The sequence below is a fragment of the Mustela lutreola genome, chromosome 7 (assembly GCF_030435805.1).
Source record: "Mustela lutreola isolate mMusLut2 chromosome 7, mMusLut2.pri, whole genome shotgun sequence".
Lineage (NCBI taxonomy): Eukaryota > Metazoa > Chordata > Mammalia > Carnivora > Mustelidae > Mustela > Mustela lutreola.
In genome coordinates, this window is record NC_081296.1 from 57,677,469 (window position 1) to 57,700,177 (window position 22,709).

A 22,709-nucleotide genomic window follows, 5' to 3' on the forward strand; every position below is an offset into this window, starting at 1 on the left:
GAAATGTTATGCCTCTTTACAATAAAAAATGGATTTGCATTATAACCTTATAGTAATTCTTATACGAAAACTTTTTTTGTTTTTTTTTTCTTGCAATCAGAAACCGCCATTTTAATTTATTAAATGTATAATTACTCCATGAATTTTTTTAATTAAATAATGTCTAGACACATAAAAAGCAAAAACAAAAACCCCAAACCAAACCCATTAATCCACCGGCTTTTCTACTCAGATGCAGATAAGCCTCCAGTGCCCTAGATGTCGCTCTGGCTCCACGATGCGGGGGGTGGGTGGGGTGGGTATGAGTCTCTGTGGTTACAAAGTTGGGGGCGGAGAAGCGGAGAGTGGCTGGGAAATGATGGCTGATGAAGACGAGGAAGTCAAGCCGGTCTTGCAGAAATTGCAGGTGGGACCATAGATTAAAATCTGTATGTGCCTTTGTTACTCGGGAAGAAGCGGGGAGCCCAGTTTATGTACTACCAGCGAATTCCGTGGCGCATGCAGGACGCTGCATGTGTCAGTGCGGTTACTATAACAACTCCTGAGGGTGCAGCGTCGGTGGGAGAGGGGAGCCTCCCGGGCCGGGTGAGGAGCGCTGCGGTGTGGTAGGACCTCCTGCTGCCGCCCTGACTACACTCAGTTCCAGTCCCGCGTGGAAGAGGATTTGTTGCTCCTAACTTTATTCTTGCACGTTCTTAGGGAGGTTTTTCTTCTCCCTCCGTTCACCCGTCACAAGTAGTCTATACATGTGTGTGGTAGATCTGCAGGGGCTATTATGTGTTGTGATTCCCACAAAGGCCATTTCTTCGCTGCTTACCTGCTTTGAAATGGGCAACAAGCAGAGTAAGAGCTTGCACTAGTAGTATCCTGGTCAGTCCCCTCAGGACTCCACAGTTTTGATTCTTTTGCACACTTGGAATCCCAGTTTGGCATCTGATGCCCAGGGGTCCACATTCCACCCAGTTGCCGTTGTGACTAGGACTAGTCTTTTGTACTTGGTAGGTAGCCACTAACTGCTTGTTTGCTCTTTACCTTCTTTCAGTGACCCAAGATTTTCCTTAAACCTCAGAAACTGAGTTCTTTGTGTTCTAAGACAGCCTAGAATTTATTTTTTATTTTTATTTTTTGAAAAGTTTTATTTATTGAAATAATCTCCATACCCAGCATTTGGCTCAAACTCACCACCTGGAGATCAAGGGTCGCATGCCCTTCATTCAGACAGAGCTGGCCAGATGCCTCCCTCTGGAATAAACATTAGACCTGTGGCAGGTTTATAACCTGCTTAAAGGCTTGTAATACAAAAGTTTAAACATTGGTGAGATTTGTTTGTTTTTTTGAGGAGACTAAGATAATAACACCTTTTAGAGTGTGAACTTTATTTTACTTCCACTTGACTGAGATTAATTTAATTTTGTTCCCTAGGGTGACTGGGGAATTCCTAATGTGACTAGCCGAAATCAATCCTGGCTTCATATTGGAAGCATTGTGTATATATGTTAGTATATGTATACTAAACAGTGGTTATCCCTGAGATTGTTTGGGAGATAATGAGGAACTTCTTACTTTGTATTTTTTTTATGTGTACTTGCATGAATTTTAGCAACTTACATATATTAATTTTTCCATGAGACAAGAAGTTATTAAAAATGTTCACTCCAGCAAAACAAAACAACAAAGCCAAATATTCATTTTGCACATTCGTTTTCAGGACTAGAAGCAGACAATGAAACCCTCACAAAAATTCTTAATTTACAGCCATGCTGATTGCAGGGCAAAAGGAATTGTGTTACAAGTTTTGCTGAGAACTCTCTTTTCCTGGGCTCATTTGTGGTAGATGGATTGAGCAAGTACCTTGGGGTATCTTGGGGTGGGTGGACAGGAGTGGTGCAGGAATGGAATGGGGGAATGGAGTAGAGGAGAGGAAAAGGATAGTGATACTGCTATCCATGGGAATGGTGGTATTTCCTTGTCATTTTAGGACAGAAGGAATGTCATAAAAGGTTATTTCTCAAAGTGTGTGTTTTTTTTTTTTTTTTTTTTAAAGATTTTATTTATTTATTTATTTGACAGAGAGAAATCACAAGTAGATGGAGAGGCAGGCAGAGAGAGAGAGAGGGAAGCAGGCTCTCCACTGAGCAGAGAGCCTGATGCGGGACTCGACCCCAGGACTCTGAGATCACGACCTGAGCCGAAGGCAGCGGCTCAACCCACTGAGCCACCCAGGCGCCCCTCAAAGTGTGTTTTACAGGCCATTTTCATTACAGTCATCTGCGGTGCTTGTTAAAAGGTGTTTGGGTTCTGCTAAAACTTCTAAAATCAGAATCTGCAGGCTGAGTCCTGAAAATAACACAAAGAATATTTGAGAAAAATTGCTACTACAGAGGGTACTGTCCATTTTCTTTGCTGTGGGCAGGGTTTTAAATTAAGTGTAGCACATGAGTGTGAGAGACAGGGATGATTCGTTAAGCCATTCCATCAACTTTTTTTAATGAGAGCCTGTCACGTCCTAAGCCCTTCTGTGGCACTCAGGTATAGCTCTGAACTTGGGGGATGGGAGATTAGGACCCTCCCTTCATGGAGCTTACATTCTAGGGGTGGAGACAACAACAGACTGTTACTGTATAGGCCATCTAATTTCAGCTGATAGGGACTGTGAAGAAAAATAAGTATGATTAACAGTGGGCAGAAGAGGAGGTGGTTACTTTAGTTTGGGTAGTCAGGGAGAGCCTCTCTAAGAAGTTTATAGTGAACTGAGGTCTAAATGATAATGAGGAATGAGGTGTGCAAAGATCTAGGGAAAGAGTGTCCAGGCAGAGGGAATAGCAGGTATGAACCCCCAGGGTGGGGTTGAGTTTGCTGGATCTGAGGAACTGAGTGAAAGCCAGTGTGGCTTGATTCTTGTAGAAGGGAGAGCATGTGAGAGTGAAGGGAGAGGAAGTTTGTGGCAGGGTGAATAGTAGTGTGAGGTCAGATCGTACAGTCTTCTAGGCTGTGATTAGGAGTTAGATTTTATTCTCTCTGTAGTGGAAAACAGTTTGTGATGTGATGTATATTTTTGTGTGAGGTGAACGTGATAACCACTACACTACGGAAACGTGATGTACATTTTTGTAAGGTCGTCCTGACTACAATGAGGAGAATGGGAGAGAGTAGAAACAAGATGACCAGGTTAGAAGCTATTGCAGCAGTCCAGGCAAGTAATGGTGCTGATTTAGTCCTGGATAGTCCTAGTGAGAAGGAGACAGGTAGATGGGTTTGGGATGTGATGTAGAGGTAGTTAAGATGTGAGAGAACTGTGTTACGTATTTCTGCTGCTGGTCAGTTTCAGTAAAGAATAGATAGTGGAAAGGCTTTGTTGTCACAGGAAGACTCAGAGACAGAGGCATTTAAAATAGGAAATGAGGGAAGTGCCTGGGTGGCTCAGTTCGTTAAGCAACTGCCTTCAGCTCAGGTCATGATCCTGGAGTCCCAGGATCAAGTCCCATGTCAGACTCCCTGATCAGCAGGGAGTCTGCTTCTCTCCTCTCATGCTCTCTCTCTTTCTGAAACAAATAAATAAAATCTTTAAAAAAAAGTAGGAAAGGGAACATTTACTTGGGTCAAATGCAAGAGAGCCAGAAGGTGACTTGACAAAAACAAAACAAAACAACAAAAACCACAAATATTTAAAGAAACAAAATCCTGTAAAAATACCAAGATCCTCAAACTTAAATTGATCTGTTTGTTGTGGAAAGCAATGGTTCTCTTGTGTTGGTCATCATCATTGCAAAGGTCAGGAACTAGTACAAGAAAAATCAGGGATAGGATTGTTTTTGTTAGGAAGTCCAGTTTTAAGGGTGCATTTCGAAGTTCTATGCTCTGGGGACCAATAACCTTATTACCTTATTAACTCTGTTTTATCTCAGTTGCAAAGTGTTTCCCTCCTCTTGACTGTGGTACATGAAGTGCTTAGTCATGCTGGAAGCCTTGCTAGGGCTGAAGGAGAGAAAACAATCATCATGGTGCTGAGACGGGCAGGGGACCGCACGAGAGTGGTCTGGGACCTGGCTACTTTTCTTCATGATCTGTGGCATTTTGGGAGACCTGTCTGCTTGCCTCTTGTGTCATTATTCCTCAATGAGAGAGCAGATCTGTATTTCTAGAACAGAGCTGGTATGGCTAGCCAGTTTCCAATTTCCATGCCTGGCATTCTTTCCTCTTAATGGTACCATTCTTATGCTTCCCAGGAACTGGTGGATCAGCTGTATTCGTTTCGAGAGTGCTATTTCGAGACCCATGGTGTTGAGGATGCTGGAAGGAAGCAACAGGATGTGCGGGAGGAGATGGAGAAGACCCTGCAGCAGATGGAGGAAGTAGTGGGTATGAATGGCAAGGAGCGCGCAACCCCCTACCCTTCACCGAAATGCGGTAGAGTTTTGCTCTCCCTCTGTAAACCCTTTTGTATCCCATTTGTGGTTGCTACAGGATGGTACAACAGAGTATTTCTTCTGAGGGCCCCTCTGTAGGATGGCTACCTGTTAGTCCTTTAAAGTATGTTTTCTGAAGTTTGATTATAGCAGATGCCATGAAAAAAAAGAACATAACTGTTCCTTAAACTACTTTTTTTTTTTTTAAAGATTTATTTACTTATTTGAGAAGGGGGGAAAGAGAGAGGGTGTGTGTCTGTGTGTGTGTGTGTGAGAGAGAGAGAGAGAAAGAGAGAGAGAGTGTGTGTGTTAGTTGGGGGATGGGCAAGGGGGAGGGGGAGGAGACTCCCTGTTGGCTGAGTGAGCCTTACTCAGGGGTCGATCTCAAGACTCCAAGATCATGACCTGAGCTGAAACCCAGAGCTGGATGGACACTCAACTGTCTGTGCTACCCAGGAGCCCTTAATCTCTTAACTGACCTTTCTGCCTCTAATTTCTTTTACTTTCAAATTAGTATATGCAATGATCATGCAATTATCTTTCTAAATATTACTTCCTGTATTTAATCTTACCTTTTTTCCTGCCTCCTGGTTCAAGTATATTCAAAGATTCCTACTATTGACTGCTTGAAGTCTAAACACCTTAATTTGGTATTCAGATCTCATTGACCATTTTTTTCTTTCTTTTTTTTTTTTTTCTCTTCTACCCTTATCTCTGACTACTTACTTAACAGAGGAACTTTTTGTGTCTTTCAGGTTGGACTATCTATTCTCCCTTGAACATGCCACATGGGTTTCTGCCTCTCTGTCTTTGTGTACATCATTTTCTTAACTGGAGGATCTTGTCTTTTCTCCTTTTCACTTCTTTTTAAAATCTTTTTAAAGATTTATTTATTTGAGGGATCGAGAGTGAGCAAGCATGTTGTTTGGGGTGGGGAGTCAGTGAGGGAGGGGCAGCGGGAGAGAGAGAATCCCAAGCAGACTCTCTGCTGAGCATGGAGCCTGATGTGGGGCTTGATCTCATGATGCTGAGATCATGACATGAGCTGAAATCAAGAGTCGGATGCTTAACTGTCACCCAGGTGCCCCTCCTTTTCACTTGGTAAAGCCCATTTATTGGCGTATGCCTCTTTTCATTGTTGTTTTAATCTTCCATGAATATGCTCTGTCCTCTCCACTAGATTGTAAACCTTTCCAAGGTAGGGATAATACTTTCTTTGTTTCCCCATTACCTAACATACTACTCTGCCTTGATAGGCTTTCAATAAATGGTTTGTTCGTAAAGATTTTCTTCAACTATTTCATTCCTGGGGCTGATCTGAGGTTATTTCTTGAGAAAAGTGCTCTGGTCTTCTCTACGACTGCCTGGGTTTTTCCAATTTCCTCTTTTCCCCTTCCTCCTAGGTTCTGTCCAGGGCAAGGCACAGGTTCTGATGCTGACTGGGAAGGCACTGAATGTGACTCCAGACTACAGTCCTAAGGCTGAGGAGCTTCTGTCAAAGGCTGTGAAGCTGGAGCCCAAGCTGGTGGAAGCCTGGAACCAGCTGGGAGAGGTGTACTGGAAGAAAGGCGATATTGCGGCTGCCCACACCTGCTTCTCAGGAGCCCTGACCCATGTGAGCCATCTGGGGAAACACAGATGGGAAGGCCGACATTCTTTTGGTTCTGTGAATCTCCCTAGGATGTGAATACCAGAATAGGACTGTACTAGAACTAGGAGAATGGAATCAGAGGGGAGGAAGAGTCAGGGAGCAGACGTGGCTGAGGAAAACAGGGATAGAGACTGAGAAAGGAAGAAGATGATGGGATCCGTTTCAGGGGTAGATGAGAAGTGAAGAAAAATTAACAGCCAAGTTGATCCTTGTAGACAGTGCTAAGAATCAAGATGAGAAATTAGATTTCGAAGATTAAGATAGAAAAGATCTGGAAAGGAGATTAGAATCAGGAAGGTTGTGTATGTGTCTTCTCTGTTTGCAGTGCAAGAACAAGGTCTCTCTTCAAAACCTGTCCATGGTGCTTCGCCAGCTGCGGACTGACACTGGAGATGAACATTCTCGTCATGTCATGGACAGTGTCCGACAGGCTAAGTTGGCTGTGCAGATGGATGTCCACGATGGCCGCTCCTGGTGTGAGTGCTCTTGAAAGATCTCCCACAGTCCCACAAGTTTCTAGAGCAGTGGTTCTCAACATGGCCACACATGCCAGAATCTTCTGGAGCCCGCCTATTGGGTCTGATTTTTAATGTCAAGCCTGGGCATCTTTGTTTTGAAGAAGCCTGATAGGTATTTTGATGAACCACGGTTCTAGGAACTCTTGGATCTTTTCGTCCAAGAGAGGACCCTTATGTTTCCACATAAGCAAGGCAGGGTTTTTGTGCAGTCTGCTCAGGTTTCTGCTTTGGCTCTGTGTTCACCTCTTTATCCCAGTGGAATTTGGAGTATACTAAATATGGTGTTATCACTGGGGTCTGTCAGATGGGGGACCTTTCAGAGAGTCTTTTCAGGGTAACCAAAATAGGTCATATCCTGAACCTGGGCTCTGAAGTGACTCACCACTAAGTAGGATTTTCCCCCTACTTAGGTGGGGCAGGGTGGCTTGAGTGGGCTGCGGCTGGGTGCCTCCCCTCTCCCATATGGATGGCTACAGCCAGATGGAAATTTTCCTTCCTTAGGTTAGTTAGGCTCTAGTTAGCTAGTTTCTTCTGAGAGCAGGCCTCGTGAAGAACAGGGTGCTGTAGCATATTTCATAACAGTTCTTTCTCCCATTTCCCCTGCTGGAAGTAGGGGAAAGAAGGGGATTTTTCTTGGATATTTGCTGTACGAATCTGGTTGAGCTTTTGGAGGTAAATCTCACAATATTGTGGGGACCTCCTTATGCCTGGGACCCCGGGAGTTTCTGACTCCCTGACTTGGTCACATTGAACCCTCAGCTCTTCGTCAGTTACAGTTGAGGTATTCCTACCTCAGCACTGGTTCCTGCGCCTCGTGAGTTTCTGCCCTGGTGAGCCACAGGACCTATGTTTGCCTGTCTGTCTCCAGTTTTAGGGGCAGTAGTTTGCCCTGTGTTCTTCCCTGTCTTATGGATCCAAGAAGAGTTGTGGGTTTTTCAGTCCACCAGGGTGGAGTGGTGACTTCCAAGCCCCTTACACGAGGAACCAGAATCCATTTGTTTCTCTTTCAGATATTCTGGGGAATGCATATCTTTCTCTTTACTTCAATACTGGCCAGAACCCTAAGATCTCCCAGCAAGCCCTCAGTGCCTATGCCCAAGCAGTAAGTATTTATGGTCACAACAGAAGCAAGAGTGTCATTCAGATTTCTGTGTGGCTCTTTAGCAAGCAACATGGATGGTAATCAGTGGCATCAACTGTGCATGGTTTTGCAAAGCTGTGTCTGCAGGGGTGACTTATTTCTTCTTATAACTGGGGTATTAGCAGCTACTTAAAGGGTGCCTCAGTGCTAGATAGCTCTTTGAACTACCTGGATTTCCTGCGGGCACTTATGACCAAATCCCAGAACCCATCCCAATGTGTTCATCTTTTGTGGTGGGGAAAAAAGTCTATATTAAAAATAATGTTTATTAATATTTGTATATGTGCTTAAAGAAAAATGAAAGCTCTAATACTTAAGTATAAATGAAGTGTTATCTTGCAATTAACCACGAGACACTATGACTCTGGGTTTCCCATAGGCTAAAATCAAAAACAGTGGAGACACTTGGCTGGCTCAGCTGGTAGAGCATGAGACTCTTGATCTCAGGGTTGTGAGTTTAAGCCCCATGTAGGGTGTAGAGATTACTTAAAAATGAAAGCTTTAAAATAGGAAACAGCGTCTAGCTTACTCTGCATCATTTCCTCAGGATCAATCCAGTGGAGCTCATGTTCTGCTTAGGCCTTTCAGGCTGTTTTTCTATCAACAGTCGCTTACATGGGGGATTCCTTCAGGCTTGAGCTCTTGATTACTCCTTATAAGAAGGTTCACATTGGCCTTCTAAGCAGTTTTTATTTGGGTCTCATATTCATCTCTCATTTTTTGCTTTCTTGCTTGTCTTGACCTAAATAATTGCCTTTTAACTTAGTATTACTTATTTGTTCTGTGTGACAGAATAGAGAATATAGCTACCTTCTGTTCATGTTTGTAGTTGAGGGACTGATGTTTTTTCCATCAGGGAACTTGAAGGCAGAGGAGTTATATTTTAGTCTAATTTCTTACTTTGGTGGATGTTTACATTGTCAAAAATAGTAACGGTGTATTCTTTAAAAATTTTATATTTGGCTTCCACTAAATTGTTGCTTTTAACTCTTGATTTCTTTACCCAACCTGTATTTTTAAACATGTTTGAACCAACCATTTAAACAGATTTTTTTTTTAAAAAATATTTTATTTATTTATTTGTCAGAAAGAGAGAGAGTCAGTGCACAAGCAGGCAGAGCTGCAGGCAGAGGCAGAAAGAGAAGCAGGCTCCCTGCCGAGCAAGGTGCCGGATGCGGGACTCAATCCCAGGACTCTGGGATCAAGACCTGAGCCAAAGGCAGCAGCTTAACCGACTGAGCCACCCAGGTGTCCCCATTTAAACAGTTTTAATCCATGTTGTTTTTACTTTTATAATGTGCTAGGCAATGAACATAATCAGAAAAATAAGCTGAGCGTGGCCATGGACATAGCAGTTTCTTCACATCTCTCTGCACTTTCTTGTGGTTTTTCTGGTCATCTATTTAAATTAGAGAATCAGAATTTGATTTTCAGTGGATTTTGAAGGGGCTTGAATGTAGAAACATGCTTCTACCTGTATCTGGAGCGGGGTTAATGGGCACAGGAAATGCATTTAATTGATGACATTTCTTTTCTAGGCTTTTCTCATTTATACCATTATATCAACATTAAAAAATTTTTTTTTAATCAAAATGCATTTATACGTTTATTTTTGTACTATTGCATGGATAAATTATATTCAAAGTTTCATATGCACCCCCAAACCCTTACCTCCTTAAGGTGTCAGGGACTATGTAATATACCACTCAGCCAGTTACTGCATAACAGTGTGGGTATAGGTAACATTTTGACAAGGAAGAAACTCAAATTTTTGCAGGGGGAGAGGACTAGGCTATGTTGGGCATGGCCATCCGTAAGAATGAGACAGGATCCACTGATCGTCCTTTTCTCCTGCTACAGGAGAAGGTTGACAGGACAGCTTGCAGCAATCCTGATCTTCATCTGAACAGGGCAACGGTAAGACCTGTGGGGTGGTGGTCATCTGCAAGTCACCTAGGTGACATCTAAGTCTTTGCCTGGGATAATAACTGAGTATTCATAGGGACAGGGCTGAGTACAAACTATGAGAGAAAAGCCACATTATTTCAAGAGAGGGTTGGCCCAGTTTGACTTTAGGATCTGGTCGAGTCTATGGCAGGAAAGAGGAGGGGGCCGAGGAGGCAGGAGGGTACACAGAGGATGGAGGAACAGTTTAGGAGACTCTTCTGAAATGTTCGTTATAAATACAAAAATAGAATGACCCACTGTATGCAGCGTAACTAGCTTTGAATTTGGAAGTTAGCGTCTTTGAAACGATTCCATCTTCAGGATTTGTGATCCCCTGAGCCAGGAGGAGGGATGTAAAGCATTATTCTTTATTTAGGCTGTTTCTCATAGATCAGGGAAACCACTAGAAAGAAAACAATTTATTTCTGTAGGTTCCTAGCACATTGTGCTGTTACTCCCCCTGGCATAGTTTGTGTTAGATACACATGTAATTGGGAGGTTTTCATTTACTTTTTGTGCAGTTACATAAATATGAAGAGAATTATGGGGAGGCCCTGGAGGGCTTCTCTCGGGCTGCAGCACTGGACCCTGCCTGGCCAGAGCCCCGGCGACGAGAGCAGCAACTTCTGGAATTCCTGAATAGATTAACCAGCCTCCTTGAGAGCAAGGTAAAGGTGTCAAAAGTCTGGATCCTGCTTTTCTTCTCCTGGGGGTCAATACAATAAGAATAAAATAAGCTTCATTTGTAGTGACTCTGTCTACAGAAGTGGGTAGGAATAGACTCTCACAGTAACTAGTTTATAGCTTTTTATCTTTTTCCTTTTCTTTTTTTTTTTTTTTGCAGGGAAAGGTGAAGACCAAAAAGTTGCAGAGCATGCTGGGAAGCTTGCGCCCAGCCCATCTAGGCCCTTGTGGCGATGGGCGCTACCAATCAGCCTCTGGGCAGAAATTGACCCTGGAGCTTAAGCCACTGAGTGCCCTACAGCCTGGGGTGAACAGTGGTGCCGTGGTCCTAGGAAAGGTGGTGTTCAGCCTCACCACAGAGGAGAAAGTCCCCTTGTGAGTTTCTCTTGCCTTTCCTCTTTTTCATTCTTTTGAACTAATGGGTCTTACTTCCTGGCCCTTTTCTGACAGTGAGGAAGTTGTTGGTGGTCACAGGTTAGTGCGTTCTGCTTCGCTCTCTGACTGTCCTATGAGCAGGTATTATCTAGGAGATGTTTCACAGATCTCTCCCTAGATTTTGTCATCACCTGCCCCCCTCCCCCAGATCTTGGTGCTCTGGAGTCCTGCATCCATAGCTAAAATTTGAATACTGTTTTTAGTATTGAAAACCTAGAAATTCTCCTGCCTCTTTGTGTTTTCATGATCCCAGAAGTTTTCAGTTCTGTTGGGACTTAGGTATGCCTAGGCAGTTCTGGAAGGTTAGCTTTAGGTTAGAATTTAAGGCCTGATGGGAAGATAGTCTTAGATGTTCTTCAACAAATATTTTTTGAGCATCTGATATATGTGTGGTAGGGAGTGAAATGTAAAGGATCCAAGTGAAGGTGCTTACAGTCTAGCAGAGAGAATGAGTTAAGAACATTCTCTCAGAAAATATGTATTTTTTAAAGATTTTATTTTTATTTATTTTTATTATGTTCAATTAGCAAACATAATACACTGTTAGTTTTTTTTTTATTTTAAAGATTTTATTTATTTATTTGACAGACAGAGATCACAAGTGGGCAGAGAGGCAGGCAGAGAGAGAGGGGGAAGCAGGCTCCCCGCTGAGCAGAGAGCCCGATGTGGGGCTCGATCCCAGGACCCTGAGATCATGACCTGAGCCAAAGGCAGAGGCTTAAACCACTGAGCCACCCAGGCGCCCCTACACTGTTAGTTTTTGATACAGTGTTCAGTGACTCATTGAAAGATTTTATTTTTGGGGCACCTGGGTGGCTCAGTGGGTTAAAGCCTCTGCCTTCGGCTCAGGTCATGATCCCAGGATCCTGGGATGGAGCCCCGCATCAGGCTCTCTGCTCAGCAGGAAGCCTGCTTCTCTTCCTTTCTTGTGATCTTGCCTATTTGTGATCTCTGTCTGTCAAATAAATAAATTTTTAAAAAAATAGTTTAAAAAAAAAAGATTTTATTTTTAAGTATTCTGTACACTCTTAGTGCAGGGCTTGAACCCACAACCCCGAGGTCATGAGTCACACATTGTACTGACTGAGCCATCTAGGCACTTAGATATTTATTTTTTTAAAAGATTTTATTCATTTGTCAGAGAGAGAGAGAGAGAGCATAGGCAGGGGGAGCAGCAAGCACAGGGAGAGGGAGAAGCAGGCTCCTCGCTGAGCAGGAAGCCCAATGCATGATTCCATCCTGGGACCCTGTGATCATGACCTGAGCTGAAGGCAGATGCTTAACTGACTGAGCCACCCAGGTGTCCTTCACTTAAAAAATTTTTAGCTCTTGAAAAATTCCAGTTTAGTCCATGTCATTACCCTTATTTTCTGATCCCTTGTTGAATGGTTTCCTTTTTTGGTTTTCTACTGAATTTATTTTGTCTAGCATCACCAGTGTTTGGTCCAGTGGCTTCCACTGCGTGGCTTTACAACATTTTGACTTCCTTCTCACTCTTCCTTTTCATATCTTTTCTGCTTCATCCAAATCCAAATACTTCCTGTTACATGCCTGAACTTTCTCCATGGCATTCTCTAGAGATGCATGAGTTGAAGAGCAAGAAAGTAGTATAGAAAAGTTTAGTTAACTAGAGCAGACCTGAACACTGAGAGGAATGAGAAGGAGAGATGGACAAATGTGGATTTTAGGGGGTCTTGAGGAAATATTTTATCACTCCTCGGTTTCTCTTTTTCTTAACTTCCAAATATTAAGTCCAGAAAGATGCTGTTTTTGTCCTTTCCTCTTTTCTCCCTTTACCAGGATGGCAAATAGGTGCCAGCTTCTATCGCTTAGCTGTGGCTGCCTAGCATACTGTGTAGAGGGTTCTGAGGCTTTGATTGGATTCACTAGCAGAGTGCTGGGCTTGCTTGCAGTGTTGGTTATGAATTTGGGTGTACCAAGTGGTGGCATGAGCCCCAGTTCTTTCCCATCTTTAGAGGTCCTCTCCTTTGGTGATGTTGTATAAATCCAAGGCTGTGGCTGCCCCCATAATGCTCACAGGTGTATCACCAGTCCAAGCCTCATTTCTAAGTTTTGAATTCCTATATCCAGCTGCCTCTGGGCTCCCAACAGAAATGTATAACTCACTATGTCCAAAATTGCTTGCTTTCTCTTTCTCTCTAAACCGTTTCTCCACCCTGACTTCCTTGTCAATCAGTGGTGCACTTCTGCTCAGTCACTTAATTAAGACTTCTGGAAGTTGTTCTGGAATTCTCCATTCTCATGCATTATGGCACTCATCAAGTCCAATACATTCCCCTACCTCCCTCTCTCTGTGGACACAATGTAGCCCCTTATTGCTTCTCCAGACAGGTCTTTGGACTCCTTGTTTTTTTGTCCAGTGCTCCACAGTGCGGAGAAATATTTTCACAGTGTAGAGAAGCAACACAATGTTAGATGCCATTTCCTGTATAAAATCCCTTCTTACTCCTGTGCTTACTTTCAGGATAAAGTTTGAACTCTTAGGTTAGCTTAGCATGCAAAGTCCTTCATAATCTGCTCTGTGCCTGCCTCTTTCCATTCTCTTTTTTCACTTTCCTGCTTGTGCCTCTTGTTCCTGTCTTGGCATAGTTTTGTAGTTCCAGAACGGCTGTTTTCATGCCTCCATACCTTTACACACAGCTCATGTCTGTCTGGATAATCCTTTGGCTGCTTCTTCTTTTTTTTTTTTTTTTTAAATTTTATTTATTTGACAGAGAGATCACAAGTAGGCAGAGAAGCAGGCAGAGAGAGGAGGAAGCAGGTTCCCCGCCAAGCAGAGAGCCCTATGTGGGGCTCGAACCCAGGACCCTGAGATCATGACCTGAGCCGAAAGCAGAGGCCTAACCCACTGAGCCACCCAGGCGCCCCCTTTGGCTGCTTCTTTTTTTTTTTTTTTTTTTTAAAGATTTTATTTATTTATTTGACAGGCAGAGATCACAAGTACGTGGAGAGGCAGGCAGAGAGAGAGGGGGAAGCAGGCTCTCTGCTGAGCAGAGAGCCCGATGCAGGGCTCGATCCCAGGACCCTGGGATCATGACCTGAGCTGAAGGCAGAGGCTTTAACCCACTGAGCCACCCAGGTGCCCCTTTTTGGCTGCTTCTTGATACAACTCACATTTCCCCCCCAACATTTTATTTTAAACTTTTCAAACACAGCAAAATTAAAAGAATTTTGCAGTGAACAGGGATGCCTCAGTGGCTCAGTTGGTTAAGTGGCTGCCTTCAGCTCAGGTCATGATCCCAGGGTCCTGGGATCAAGTCCGACATCGGGCTCCTTTCTCAATGGGGAGTCTGCTTCTCTCTCTGCCGCTGTCTGCTTGTGCTCTCTCTCTCTCTTTGACAAATAAATAAATCTTAAAAAATAAATCTTAAAAAAAAATATCTGCATACCCAACCACCCATATTTTACCACTAATACCTTACTTGGTTCCTCATGTATCTCTATGTCCCCTTATTAATCTATTAATCCATCTTATTTTTGGAGCATTGCATAGTAAATTGCAAAGATCAACATACTTTCCCCTAAATACTTAAGCATGTAATCATTAACTAGAGTTCAGTATTTAGTTTTCTTCTTTTTATGTAAAATTTATGTAGAATGAAATATACAAGTCTTAGTGTACATTTGCTAAATTTTGACTAACATACATCTATGTAACCCAAACACCTGTCAAGATAGAGCGCATTACTTACCAGCACCTCAGAAAGTTCTCTTGTGTTCCTTCCCAGGTAATCCCTATTCCCATTCCCCCAGAGGTTTTCTGTTCCTACTGAGGATTAGTTTTCTTTTTGTAACCCAGATAATTTTTCATCCTTTACATTCCGTTTGAGGCTCTCCTTCTCAAGGAAACCTCCCCTGCTTTCTCCTCTGGGTTCCCATGGTCCCACTTTTGGCCTCACTGAACTCAGCATGAGGGAGAAACTGTTCTAGCACCTCTCACACTTGTCTTGTAAGTGACGGTTTAAGTGTCTCACTCCTGCTAGACTGTAAGCTTACTCACAGCTGGATCAGTGTCTTCTCACTAAGCACAAAGCTTGACACATGATCTGTAATCACTGAAAGTTTGTGGGATTCAGTGACATTGGTGGTGATGCTTAGAGAATTGGAAGGTTATGATGGTTAAATTGATAGACCATGAATAAAGTTGCAGCTGCCACATTTTGAGCTGGTTCATTATTAGTATTTTTTGAATGGTCCCAGCGTGCATACATCTCAAGTGTGTGGCAAAGTGACTGATGAGTCTTGTGCGTAATCTTTATCAAAGATATTATATATGTATGAAAAATGAGGACTCAGATGTGCGTTGTGGATGATGGTTACCTGTCATAAGTGTTCTAAGTAACTGAGAAAGCATTTGTTTATTTTGTTGGTATTTTAAAACCACTGTTTTTGCTCTTCTTTCCTGCCCACTTTCCTCCCCACCCCTCCCTTAACCCATCTTAACCTGGCAGTACATTTGGCCTGGTAGATTCAGATGGACCTTGCTATGCAGTGATGGTGTATAACATGGTACAGAGTTGGGGAGTGCTCATTGGGGACTCTGTAGCCATTCCCGAGCCCAACCTCCGGCTTCACCAAATTCAGCACAAAGGAAAAGTGAGTGATGGCCAGGATTTGTTCCCAGCTCATAGGCTCTGAAAGTGGAGCTGAGTTTATTTGCTTTAACAAATATGTAAAATAATGCATATATATGTATATATATGTGTGTATACGTATGCATACATGTAATTTTTTTTTTTTTTTTTTTTACTAAAAAGGGAAACTACTGGTAAACAAAAAGAATTTTAAAAAAGGACTGGACAGAGAAAGACAAATACTGTATGATATCACTTCTCTGTGGAAAGTAATAAAGCTGAAATTAGGAGAACAGAGACTACAATTGTAGTTGCCAGGGGCTGTGGGAGTGGGCATATTAGGGAGATATTGTTTAAGGGTCAGACTTGCAGTAGATAAATGTGTCCTGGAGACCTAATGCATAGCACAGTGATTACAGACAACAACATGGTATTATATACTTCCGAGCTGCCAAGAGACTAGATCTTAATTGTTCCCATGACAAAAAAAGCAATGACACGATAGAGGTGTTAGCTAGCACCGTGGTGGTCATCAGATTCCATGATATAAATTCATTAAATAAACGTGTTTAAACCTTAAACTTGCACAATGTTAGATGCCAGTTATCTCAACAAAAATTTTTAAAAAACTGGACCAAAATATTATCACTCAGATGTTATTACTGTTTGTGGTTTCATCTGTACACCTTGTCTTTTTTTTCATAAATCTGTACATGCACATTCATATGTTATTTTTAAAAAGAGCGGAATAGTATATGTAATGTTTGTGAACATTTCCTGTGTTTTTACATATTCTACAACATTGTTTTAAATGGACACGCAGAGGTGGTGATAAGGACGATGATGATAGTTAACATTTACTGAAAACTTAACTGACTGCTAGATGCTGGGTTAAGAGCTTTTTTGCCTGTACTGGCTCATTTCATCATCACAGAAATCTTACATGAGTTGCTGTTTAACCATTTTTCACATTTAGATTAGGGGTTGACAGCTGGGGGCCTATTGACCAAATCTGGCTCCCTGCCTGTTTCATATGGTCTGTGAGACAAGAATAGTGTCTGTATTTTCAAATAAAAGCAATTGGAAGAAGAACAATAATTGGTGATACCTGAAAATTCAGAAAACCCATATTTCAGAGTCCACAAATTAATTTTTTTGGAACCTAGCCATGCTCATTTGTTCATGATGGTCTGTGGCTGCTTTTTGCAGTGTTCGAGTTGAATAGTTCTGTGACAGAGACTGTAGAGCCCGAAAAGCCTAAACTGTTACTTGGCCATTTACAGAAAAAATACACTGCCCCCAGATATAGATTATTTCTAATTTCTCCCTGTCATAAAGGTACTGTAGTGAAAAAATTTGTATCTGTCTGTATTCAGGATTATTTACTTAAATGAATTTTAAGGTTGAATTCTGGCTCTAAAGGGTATGCAGAATTCTAGGACTTTTGCTACATATTGCCAAGTTAATTTTTGGAATGTCGTACCAGTTCTTACGAACAGTAGATGTGAGTGAGTGTTTCTTTGTAGTTTTCTCAGCTCTGGGGAGAAACCTTTGAAACATTATATGCTGCTTTTACATGAAAAATACAGCATCAGTATTGTTTTGCTTTGGTTTCTTGATGATTGGTGAGGTTGGACATTTTATCAGATGTTTATTGACTATATTCCTTTTATAAATCAGCTTTTTTTTTTCTTTTTTTGGTTATTGCCCATATTCCTGTTAGGATGTTAAAAAAATTTGATTTAATTCACCTCATTACTTTGACTTAAAAGGGCTGCCTTCACACTCCTGGTGGGAAAGTATTTTTTGGATAAAGATCTTTTTTTAACATGTTTTATAACTTAAAATACATTTGAACTGGTAAAGGGAGCTCTCTTTTCTGTTATTAGAAGAATGTCTAAACTACACATTCTGTTTCTTCCTGCTGATGCAAAAGGAGAGTTAACTCAAATTTATATTTGGCAGATTAATTTCGGGCCTTACAAACACTTGAACTTAGAGTTTCTCAGAATTTTTACTGGTGGCTCTGTGTATCTGGGTTTTTGTTTTTAAGATTCTTTTATTTTATTTATATTTTTAAAAGATTTTATTTATTTGACAGAGAGATACACAGTGAGAGAGGGAACACAAGCAGGGGGAAAGGGAGAAGGAGAAGCAGACTCCCCACCGAGCAGGGAGCCTGATGTGGGGCTTGATTCCGGGACCCTGGGATCATGACCTGACTGAAGGCAGATGCTTAATGACTGAGCCACTCTGATGCCCCCAAGATTTTATTTTTAAGTAAGCTCTACATCCAGCATGGGCTCGAACTCACAGCTCAGAGATCAAGAGTCTCATGCTCCACTGACTGAGCCTGCCCAGTGTCCCTCTGTGTATCTGGTTTTGTCAGGAAACAACAGGAAGGGCAGATTCTGTGAGAGCTGGTGGTGGTGCCCTTTTGCTAGGCTGTTTGCCGGAACCTGTCTTTTTTCAGAGAATTGTTCCATTCTTGTAGTGGTGTTACTGGCGTGTTACTTCCCCCAGATCTTCCTTCTGAAGATTGAAAACTTGGGGAAAAAGACCCCCCTATGGTAGCTCAGCTTTGTTTCTTTAATGTGAGATAGAGGTAAGGGTGTATGTCCTGAGGGGGAAGGAATGGGGAGAAAGCCCCACTGGTGTATTCCTGTGCTGAAGTTGCTTCCATCTTAGGATCTGTAACGAGCCTCTGTGTGTTTGTCTTTTCTAGGACTATTCCTTTTCCAGTGTTCGTGTGGAGACACCCCTCCTGCTGGTGGTGAATGGGAAGCCTCAGGGCTCCAGCAGTCAGGCTGCTGCCACAGTGGCATCTCGGCCCCAGTGTGAATGACCTTACCTGACTTGCATGCTAAGGAGTCGGGTTGAGAGGAGAAGCTCACAGGCACTTAGCAACTGGACCACCTACACCCCGTGACTCAGCCAGGCCGCGGGGGATGTTTGAGATGATGACTTTTCCTTTCCTCTGCCCTGTGAGACACTATGTGTCTCTTCTTTTCCTCCTTTTATCCTGTTCAAGCTCTCCCTGAGGCCACACACTCCTTGGTGTAATCCCTGCAGCCTCTTTCATTGCTCTTCTGTGTTTTAGGCAAAGAGCATGGAGTTGGTAGAAGTGTGGGATCTTGCCATGGGATGGTGTTCCCAAGGTTCTTGTTCTTGCCTCCCTCCTAAGCCTCATGTGTATATATCATTTCAGTATTTATTGCTGAGGGAGGGGGCTTAATTTTTTAATGGCTTTTTTTTTTTTTCAATTTTTATTTTTATTTTTAAACTTTAGATTCTTCCCCTTCTTTGGGGCTAGAACAGAATTAAATTTGTTTGGAGAAAAATAATACTGTAGTTTGGCTTTATTCTCTCCAAGCTTGGATTTTGGTTTTAGGATCACTTCAATCTGTACTCTCCCCTGCCACCCCACACCACCCTTTTTTTTCTTCACATAAAATAGTTCATTTCTCTCCCAGTTAAAAGAATTCTGACAACAGGCAGCCCAAGGCAGGAATGGTAACCCCACAAAGTCACTGGGAAATAGGTTCCTACCATTTCATCCTTCTGTCATCCCTAGGGGTGGCCCTCACCATGGTACAAGAGGACAGTAATATTCTAATAGTGTTACTGGGCTGCAAGACCAGAGGGAGCTAGGTATTCAGTTCCTTTAGATTATAGTGATGTTTTGTAGTAGTTTTTTTTCCTCCTAAGATTTATTTACCTATTTGAGAGGGAGACGGTAGGGGGAGGAATAGGGGAGAGAATCTTCCAACAGACCCCACTGAGTGTGGAGCCTGACTTGGGACTTGATCTCAAGACCCTGAGATCATGATCTGAGCCAAGACCAAGTGGGACACTTAACTGACTGAGCCACTCAGGTACCACGGTCTTGTTGAGCTCTTGATCATTGGCTTGAATATCATTGGTGACTCATTAATTTTATAAAGAATATAAAACTCCGAGGACTGCTCAGAGAATGGGTGATAAATAAGCTAAATGGATGATAATAATGGATGATAAAACTGAAGAAGTTACAAGGGGCGAATCTAAGATAAAAGCTTGAAGTCATTGTTTTGGTCCCAAAAGGCTAACTTCATAGGTGTCTCTTTAGCATCATGTGCGAAAACTTACTGGGAATTTTAGTAGATAAAGTTAGTATGAGTAGTCCATGTGCACAGTTGCAAAAAGCTCTGTTTTCCGACTGTAATTCACTGGAATCTAGTAGCCAGGGAGTTTTCAACACAGCCCACACGTGGAGTTTTGTGTGCAGTTCTGGGCGTTGATTTTGAGACCTACAGGCAGGCAGGCATGGGAGAGCAATCAGGAACTTGAAGGGATGCAAAATGCGTTGAGAAAAGGCTGAAAGCAACTGGGGAGGTTGTGGGGGTGGTGCGATGTGTGAGTCAGTAGAGAGATGAGAGCCAGTCACACTTGCCCTTTTACCTAAGTCCTGGGTGTGATTTTACATACTTGGTGTTAGGACCAGACAGTAGAAAAATGTGCCTAAATGGGGTGTTTTCATTGGATGGGGGCCCCCAGATGTGGGGCGGCCATCGGCCATCGGTTGGAAGCTGGTGGCGCAGGTGGTGAAAGAATGACCTGAGGCAGAAAAGGAGAGAAGTTTATTGACTACACCACTAGGGAGCAGCAGGCAGGAGGGCAGAGGAGGGGCTGTCTGCCTCGAGGCAGTGGGTGGGGGCTGTATTTAAAGCAAGAAGGTGAGGAGGTAATGCGGCCCATGGAATTCTGTTTTTCTTAGCTGTGCCTGGTTTTGAGTAGCACATTGGTCAGAGAGGGCCTATGGAAATTTTGAGGTGGGGCGCCGGATGGGCCCTAGGGGTGGCTGTGGGCCTCTCTATCTTCTAAAGCTCAAGCCTGTTTGACTAAAAACGACCTCTACAGTAGAGTGAAACAGAACTTAAAAGATTTAAGATGAAGTACATGTTCAGGGGAGTATACAAATGTGTACGTAGTTTAGAGAGTAATTAGAATACCTGTGAAAATGTCTGCCTGGCTTATAAACTAGAACATCCCCAGTATCTTAGAACCCCTTGTGTGCCTCTCCATGAGCTCATTTATTTTCACAGCTGGAAAATATTTCGTTGTATGATTGTGCCACAGTTTAGTCATCCTACTGTTCAAGGATGTTTGGGCTTGTTGTTGTCAGGGTAGCACATTATTAATATTCTGCACATGTCCTGAATGTGTAAGTGTAAGAGTTTCTTTAATAGCAGTGGTTCTCAAAAGACTGGTCCCCAGACCAACTGCATCATCACCACCTGGAGCTACTTATTCCCCCCACAGCCCAGAGAGAGTTAATGAGAAGGGGGGGAGGGGAAATGGGCGGAGGAAGGGATTGCATTCCATATATAGATCAGTTTAGGAAAATAGACATCTTTATAACTTTGAATCTTCTTATCCATGATTTTCTTCATTTATTTACATCTTCTTCAATGTCTTTCAATATAATTATATACTTTTCCCACAAAAGTCTTACATATATTTTATTTTTTTTTAAGATTTTATTTGAGAGAGACAAAGAGAGAGCTTGAGAGGGGGAAGGGTAAAAGAGAGAAGGAGACTTCCTGCAGAGCAGGGAGCCTGATGGGGGACTCCATCCTGGAACTCCAGGATCATGACCTGAGCTAAAGGCAGTCATTTCACCAACTGAGCCACCCAGGCACCTCATATATATTTTATTAAATTTATTCCTAAATAGTATTCAGTGCTATTGTAAATAGTGTCATTTTAAAAGTTACATTTGCTATGTGTGGGAATAGAAATACAACTGGCTTTTTTTTTTTCTTCTTCAAGATTTTATTTATTTATTTGCGAGAGGGGGAGAGCACGCATGAGCACAAGCAGGGAGAGCTGCAGAGGGAGAGGGAGAAGCAGGTTTCCCATTGAGTAGGGAGCCTGACACAGGGCTGGATCCTAGGACCATGACCAGAGCTGAAGGCAGATGCTTAACCAGCTGAGCCACCCAGGCACCCCCAACTGGCTGTTTTATATATTTTTCATAGCTGTGACCTTTTCAGAATCTCTCATTCTAATAATTTGTTGTCTCTGTTGGGTTTTCAGCATACAAATAATGACTGTTTTGTATTTTCCTTTCCAGTCCTTTTACATGTTACCTTTTCTTTTCTGTGTAGTTATGACCTCCAGTATGCTGAATACAAGTGATGCTGAATACAAGCATCCTGGTCTTGTTTCTATACTTAAAGGAAATATTTTCAATATTTAATAAAAAGGGTAAACTCACAAACTAATAAATTTCACTCATGACCCACAGATATTGTATTCAAGTGAGTCCAGCAATATATACAAAAATACATATCCTGACTAAGGAAGGTTTGTACCAAGAATGCAAGTTTGGTTTATTAATTAAAAGTTGAGTGTTCTACTTCCCACATTAGCAGATTAAAGGAGAAAAATTATTTGCCTTCTCATTAAATGCAGAAAAAGCATTGGATAATTTATAACACCTTTTCATGGCAAATACTCAAAACAGGTGTAGAATCTAAGATCAAGTGTATATAAAAAGCACATAATCTAGTCTTTTTTTTTTATTAAAGATTTTTATTTATTTATTTGACAGAGATCACAAGTAGGCAGAGAGGCAGGCAGAGAGAGAGGAAGGGAAGCAGGCTCCCCACGGAGCAGAGAGACCGATGCGGGGCTGGATCCCAGTACCCTGGGATCATGACGTGAGCCGAAGGCAGAGGCCTTAACCCACTGAACCACCCGGGTGCCCCTCTAGTCTTGTTTTGATATGAAACATATGCTAGCCTCATACAATGAGTAAAGAGTATTTCTTCTACACGTTTATTTGAAAAGTTTATTTTATTTTTTTAAGGCTTTATTTATTTGCCAGAGAGAGAGAGAGTGAGAGAGCGAGCATACAGTCAGGCAGAGTGGCAGGCAGAGGCAGAGGGAGAAGCAGGCTCCCTGCCCAGCAAGGAGTCCGATTCGGGACTTGATCCCACGACCCTGGGATCATGACCTGAGCAGAAGGCATCAGCTTAACCCACTGAGCCACCCAGGCATCCCGAAAAGTTTATTTTAAATCAGTTTATCTTTTTCTTGGTAAAACTTGCATATAAAATTATCAGTACCTGACTTTTTTTATTGTTGTTGTTTCATATTTTTATTTAAATTCTAGTTAGTTTTTAAAATTCCTGTTATAGTGTAAGATTGGTTTCAGGTGTAGAATTTAGTGATTCATCACTTATGTATAACACCCAGTGCTCATCCTAACAAGTGCCCTCTTTATTTATTTTTTTTAATTTTTTATTTTTTATAAACATATATTTTTATCCCCAGGGGTACAGGTCT

The 22,709-nt window shown here is 42.3% G+C and overlaps 1 protein-coding gene across 3 annotated transcripts; it reads left to right on the forward strand.

Moving 5' to 3' along the window:
* Window positions 1-322: 322 nt before the first annotated feature.
* On the forward strand, window positions 323-18,721 carry TTC5 (tetratricopeptide repeat domain 5). 3 transcript variants are annotated; one of them, XM_059181053.1, is made up of 10 exons: window positions 323-406; window positions 4,227-4,407; window positions 5,810-6,021; window positions 6,383-6,533; window positions 7,586-7,677; window positions 9,577-9,633; window positions 10,185-10,331; window positions 10,508-10,722; window positions 15,255-15,399; window positions 18,103-18,721. In XM_059181053.1, exons 1-10 carry the CDS (start codon window positions 356-358, stop codon window positions 18,220-18,222), a joined length of 1,371 nt encoding a protein of 456 aa, XP_059037036.1. In that variant the 5' UTR covers window positions 323-355; the 3' UTR covers window positions 18,223-18,721. The 3 variants fall into 3 exon arrangements, with proteins under 3 accessions (XP_059037036.1, XP_059037037.1, XP_059037038.1); XM_059181054.1 differs by having other exon boundaries at window positions 4,227-4,359; XM_059181055.1 differs by lacking the exon at window positions 15,255-15,399.
* The last annotated feature ends 3,988 nt before the right edge of the window (window positions 18,722-22,709 follow it).